Source organism: Austrofundulus limnaeus, unplaced genomic scaffold, assembly GCF_001266775.1.
Source record: "Austrofundulus limnaeus strain Quisiro unplaced genomic scaffold, Austrofundulus_limnaeus-1.0 Scaffold0, whole genome shotgun sequence".
Lineage (NCBI taxonomy): Eukaryota > Metazoa > Chordata > Actinopteri > Cyprinodontiformes > Rivulidae > Austrofundulus > Austrofundulus limnaeus.
The window spans coordinates 3,524,898-3,531,705 of record NW_013952402.1 but is presented as its reverse complement, the minus strand read 5'-3'; the positions used below and the strand labels follow the sequence as shown (position 1 = coordinate 3,531,705).

Below are 6,808 nucleotides of genomic sequence, written 5' to 3'. Positions count from 1 at the left end.
TATATATATATAGGGGTGCAACGATACAGAAAATTCCCTTTTCAGTTCATTACTTTAGTCTCACGGTTCGATATTTTTTTTCGATACAAAAAAAAGAGAAATTTCCATGCCCTTTTAAACTTGTAATTTATTTTAATTAATTATAAACATTTGTTTAACCTCAAAAGTACAGTTTTTAAATTAAAGGTTGTTGAGAAAGCAAGTTTCTCAGTGGATCTGCACTCGAAATGCAGCCTAGGTGGAGTAGTCGAACACAGATCCACTGATCCTTTAACACAGAGCATCTTCAGAAGATAAGTTGATAAAATAAATGTTAAAAATCTGTATTGTTCCATACAAGTGTGTATTGAACCTAAAGCACTGTTCGATATGGGTACATGTATTGTTGCACCCCTTATCACTGTTTAAGAAAAAATATTATATGAGAACGATAGTTATCTTTCCAAAAACTGCTGTAAAATAATCTTGCTGTTTTCACTTAAAGGAATGTTAAATGTTAAAGAAACATCCTGGTGACACATGAATGCAGCTAAATTCAATAGAATTCTGGCACAGCTAAATATAAATGCAAATGTAATCTTTCTTGCAAAAAAATGTCATTTTATTTGTTACCCAAAGAAAAAGCTAATAAATAAAAGAATTAACTTCAATATTAATCATCAGTTATTTGATTTAACATATTTATTTATTAGTCATGGCCACGCAGTTTATACACAATAACACAGAGCCAGCAAATGCCACAAATAACCYGGATGCTAAGCCAGAAATTAGTGAAACTGGTGCAAGAACACAAAAGTATCTTTGTTAGGGACTTAAAGAGATTTTTATGGTTTACTCTGCGGCTCCTTCCAGGAGTCCATGAATTTGTGTGTGTGTGTGTGTTTGTGAACTTTGCATCTGCGGATCCAAAGCCTTCTGTTGTGTCTGAACAAGCTTGCACCTCAGCCAAACTTAAGTCAGCCCATTATACGGGTTTGTATTCATCCATGTGTAGCTGTGTCAAAGGGAGTCTGTTTGTTTAAGTGTTGTTTTCTCCCACATCCACTGCCTGCACCGGCCCATTATTCTTGCGCACAGATTCATCGGCGCGTCGAAGGAAACTGCATACTGAGTGGATTTTGTTTGTAATATTTGCAGACCTGCAGAAATGGCTTTTTGCGTGCTGACGCAGGCGGCAGCTGTGTGGCGTCAGTGCTCAGTCTTGCTGAAACTGATGTCCGATCAATGAAGTGAACCTGGAAACTTGAACTCTGAGGTGTTTGTCGCTTGATTCTTGAACCACTTTGGACGAAAGTGAAGTAGAAGTTTAATAAAAAAGAGAGAACGTTTTGCAACTTAGAGGCTTTGTGTTTGTGTGGAATTTAGTTTTATATTAAGTCTTAATAGATAATTGTTAACCAGCTTTAATAATAAATGTGACAGCTGCACCAAGTGACCCTGAGCTGAACACTTTCACCTTGGAATACAAAGTAGAACGCTTAACTAACTGGAAGTGGTATTGTGGGTTTGTGTGTATGTGTGTGTGTGTGTGAGTGATTAGCAGTTACTGGAGCAACAGTAGCAGAAAGTCTCAACTTTTCTTGAGGTAAACTCGTCCGGTCCAAGAGGTCCCACACCATGGCACTGATGGACTTCGTGACCTTTGCTGCCGTCCATCCAGCTGTCTGTCAGTCGTCCGTCTAGGATGCTACTTTAGAAACCAGAAGGTCACAAATAAAGTCGCACTTTTTTTCCAAAGCAAAAGGAGGAAAATATCTGACATCATGGGGAACTCTGAGAGCATGTGGTGGATTTTAGTAGAGAGTGCATGCAGGATCCTTGGGGTTTCCACAGCCATAGGTAAGATGAAATGCGACCTGTTCTATAGAAGTGTTCCGTTTATAATTTATTTGAAGACTTTTATTGAACAAACATGTTAAAATATCCAGTTTTGACACACACCAACTGAATCCATGACCTCCAAGAACACTATAAACCATCTTTCTGCTGATTTATAGAGTATTTAAAAGCGTACTCGATAGCGCAGCTGTCGCTGTGCGTCCTCCTCTGAGTTTCTCTGGCTCTCAGGGACCGATGTACACACAGCACATTAAATCTACAAGGGAGAAAAAGCTCTCCGGTTGCTGGCTTTCTGAGAAAAAATATGGGACCCTTATTTCTAAATTTAAACAGCTGCAGACACTGAGCATTAGAGACATGCGCCTGACATCATACGAGCACTTAGTTTCTGTATCCAGCTGGGTTATTAGGCTTAACTGAACAAGCTGGTGTACATTTACACCCACAAATGCACGGTGTGTTGTGTTCATGTATGTATTTATGTATGTTTGTGGTATGTGTGTGCTTCTGTCTGACGGGCAGCCCCTCCACATGTCAGCGTGTCTGGGTTAGACCGTTTGCCTGTGTGCGTCCTGCATAGACATCTGCAGGACATATTATGTTAATTTTCAGCAAAGCTATATGCAGAGTTAATTCCTCTCACACTTTCAAACTTACAAGAAGCCATTAATCCACATTCCCCTTGTTTTCCCTCCAGTGCAGATTATATCTCTGAGTTTCTGGCGAGCTGCAGCCAAAAGAAATTGCTTCCATGTGTTCAGCAGTGATCGCTGCATCACCGAGCGTATCCAACAGGGAAAAGACAGGTTGAAACTTCATTTTGATTCAAAAGATGCTTATTTGAGGTGGAAGTTTGATGATTTGCGAGGTGTAGGTAAAGTGGCTTTTGTGTTTGGGCACTCCACAAGAAAATTTAACAAAAGAAGCAAATAAAAAATTGCCTAATTTTAAAAACAAAAGCAAAATTGTCATCTATTTTTGGTATGTTTTTTCACAATTTTTTTCCTCCATTTTCGCATTTTACTGTTTTTGTATAGCACCTGTATGATCCATAAGGTTTTTATCAACACCTTTGGAACTATTTTAGCTTGTAAACAGGTTTTTGTTGTTGCCAGCAAAGAACTTCACTGCAATTTTCTTCGTTCTTCCTGCAAAATAGGTTTTATGAGATTTGAGGGCCAACAATTACTGCCATGTTTGACAACCAGCCACTGTCTCGTGATTTGAAGTCAAAGAACCGTGACGTCCTTCAGGTTTCAGTCGTGCATTTCAAGGCATGCGTAGTATCTTTCTGAACAGATCTGCTTTTCATTTTTAGTTTTTCAATAAATCCAGAACTATTATTAATAAAATGTTTCCCCTGACTTTGACCTCAAAAACATGTACAATAGGTTGCCTTCAGGCCCAGGACTCCACTGAAAAAGAGATCTGCGATCTCAGTTGGATTTGCCTGGTTTAACAATGGTAAACTTTTAAAAATAATTATTTAAAAATGGACCTTAATACAGATTAAAAGAGCTMTTTTCATAAAATTCAGAATCTTTTCTGCAAACTTATTTTTGATCACCGTGGCTAAAATCCTCTGTTTTAAATCCACCAATCTACGGGAATTGTTTTAGAAACGGATCAACTTTGTTTTGTTTTGTAATTCAGAAACTCCAGGATCCTGGGCATTGTGGTTAGGACACAGTAACTGTTTTCTTCTGTTTTCTCTCTCGATGAAGGTCATGTACTTCAGAGGGAAAAAAAAACCCAACGCATATCTTTCAGAATAGTTTTGTTGTTAAATTGTGCTTTTRATTTGAGTCTTTATCGATTCAACAAGCTGTAGTTTGGAACTTCTTTTTTTCTGGTTCTCCAAACTCAGTTTGATCTCTTTCATTGGCGGTAACCTCCATTTTTAATCACATTGCAGAGTGTACATCTGTTTAGCTTGTTGTTTTTTATTGTGTATTCAATGCAAGACAAACACTGCAGCTTATTGAGTTTTCATAAAACTTTGAAATTCATACCAMCTGGCATTTCCTAACAGCTCAAACAAGCTAATTAGGTTCTCAGACTTATGGAATGCCTAAAGTTCTGATTTATTCCTTTTTATTATTCAAAGCATGCACAAAAGAAATGCTAAACAAGACATTTGCTTCATTGAACTTTAATAATGTTTTTCATTAGGTCAGCAACACTTCTGTGTAACRTGACTTTAAGTTGGCTCTATTTTAGCTATTTACAGTGTTTCATTTTCCCAAAGGAAGGGAAAAAATGTAAGTACGGAACTTAAATTAGTTAATAAATTCTGTCAAAAAGATCAATTTTATGTTACAAAAGCAAAAAGATTAGATGTGGAGCAATAAAGCAGTATGACAAATGCACATAATAAAAGCAAAAGAAGAAGAAAAAAACACAAAACACTGCCAAGTTCCACCACAATAAAAATATTAAAAATATTTATCAAACTTGGCTACACTAAAATGCAATCCACCTCAAGCTGATGAGGAAATCCTGATGAAAGTCTGACATCTGGTGGACAGAATCAGCTCCAACAATGAAGAAGAACTTTTCCTGCCTGTTTTTTTGTTTGTTTGTTTTGTTTTGTTTTGTTTTTTCAGTGCTGTGTGCTGTGGGAGTGGAGACAGTACAGCAGGGGGAATTCAACAGCCTTGGCATCTACCTTATGTAAGTATTTACATCATGAGACACTTTGTGGTTCCCAACACTGTCAGAATTAAACCTTCAAAGCCGGCGTCTCAGATACTTAAGCAAAAAATAATTAAAAAATAGAACAACAAAAACTGTTTGTAGCCTGTGGGCTTTTAGGAAACARTAACTCTAGCTGCTTTTATAATCTGCCACATACAAAAACACTTGCAGGGACATGAAAAGGGGTGAAAAGGATGAAGGGAGGTGCTGAGGGTGGAAMGCTCCACCAGTTTTTAATGTGTTTCTGTGTCGCAGACAAACTCCCACAGAGCAACAGGACAACATGTCTCCAAGGAGACTTRTTTTGTCATCACACACAAGTTTGGATTTCTATCTTTATTAGGACCTTTCATTGACTTCCGTTCATTTTCWGTTGTTTCTACAACCTGAACCTAACCTAATCTTAATTCATTCTTTAGTCCTGAACCTAGCCCCCAACCCAAAAATGGAGTTCTACCATATTAGGCCTGGTCYTTGGTCCCCACAAGGACTACTGGTTTTGACAAGGTAGTACACCACGATCCACACAAGGTCAGCAATAGAATCAGAATTGTCTACCTTATACCTGCCAACATTTGCTGACAGCAATGAKTTCATATTACCGAGCAGTTGTGGAGTGAAGCAGTTCTAGGGGGTGGTCCAGGGGTAAACTCCGTTGGAAATTTGTAACTTTGTAAAAGACYGACTCAAAACTATTCATTTTCTAACCATCTGAAGAGCATTTTACTAAAACGTCTGTAGAATTAAATCAACTCCGATAAAGTTCTAAAATAAGTTTTTTCATCCCCCATTTGTGGCACCCCTAGACAGATGACACCCTTAGCATTAGCCTACACTGCTAATGCCAGGGGCTGGTCCTGAGTACCCACACACAGAAAGTGTCCTTATAAGTGCAGTTTATGTGGAATAAAACATGATTGGTGTCATGTTTCTTGWATATTTGTTCAACTTACAGAACRTCTTCTGCTGCCATCATGATGTTTGAGTTAGCCTACTTCCTGGATGCTCTTCTATCCACGTGTCTTCCGTAAGTGCACAGCCTGAGGAAAACACTTTCGCTGTTTAATTTTTGAACGTAAAACATCCCAAAAACGAACATTTCACATGTAAACCTGTGATGTTCCTTTAACAATTTTAGAATAGTTTCACTAACTTTTAACACGATATAACCAATTAAAATAGAAATTACTTTGCATTATAAATAACATGTTCTGAAAAAAACTTTTTTTTTCATTTTATCTGATTTCTAAAAAAAGTATAAGAGCTCCTGATGCCCTTTCCTGCCTTATTCATGTTTTCTCCTTTTRTTCTTATAGCTGTCCTCCAAACTGGCAGGTGTTTGTCTTGTGGGGGAAGATGGCTCGCGTTGGAGGTTTCCATAAATTCCTCTATTACTCCATTATGTCAGTGGTTTGCTTCCTGCATCCTGTGTTAGTGTGGCATGCAGTTATTCCAGGTAAATATCACTAACATTAATTATTATTAAAATAAATACTGTTAAGGGTATTACTGGTGTCACATTTCAACAAAACAAACATGGGAAACTGAAGCCTGAAACCTAAATTTCTRTGTTTTTTACTCAAGTGTTCTGCTGAGGGGGAAACCACTGAAACAGAGTATTTTTTTTTCTGTCTGCAGGGTTAATGCTTCTCATAACTGCCATTTTCAACTTTATACTGAGCAAGAAAAAAAAGGTCAAGTCCAAAAGTTCACTAGAGAACAACAGCAACCAAGTCCCGACAACAGTGTGCGTGACAGACAGATCCAACWCACAAAGCACATTTTCAGCCTGTGATCCAGGAACAGGAAGGAGGAGAGAGGGGTTGGCCGTCTCAGACACAGACCACGGCCTCGGTCCTGAAGAAGGAGAGGGTATCCAGGCCATGCTGGGGCGGGAAGTGTCACCTGAAGACACAGACAGGAGGAGGAGGTGGACTGAGAGGAAACTGTTGCTGTTCAGACGAGGGGCGGAGCCTGTGGAGAGGGAGATGGAGGAGATTGATGGTGAACCTGAGCCAGAGACCACCTCAGACACAGCCCCGATGATCACTGACTGAACTGCTCTGCGCTCCACAGTCCGCTCATACAGACTCAGCTTCATCTCACTGGAAATATTTTATCCAGCTGGAGTTAAAAATACAAATATAAGAAACTTTTTAAAGTTTTGGGTTTTATCCCCTGTTTTATCAGAGTGTGATGAGGTCTGAAAACAAAAATCTGCAAAATGATTCCCTCTAATGTTGCTGGTGGTTATCAAAGGCTGGACATGCCC

General features: G+C 38.7%; 1 protein-coding gene across 1 annotated transcript; it reads left to right on the top strand.

The window, feature by feature from the left end:
* Nucleotides 1-1,062: 1,062 nt before the first annotated feature.
* Nucleotides 1,063-6,808, top strand: tmem72 (transmembrane protein 72; the record flags this gene model as incomplete). Its single annotated transcript, XM_014017617.1, is given in 5 exon segments — nucleotides 1,063-1,839; nucleotides 4,446-4,512; nucleotides 5,492-5,563; nucleotides 5,853-5,992; nucleotides 6,175-6,808. Coding segments are annotated over 5 exon segments (774 nt in total). The 5' UTR covers nucleotides 1,063-1,763.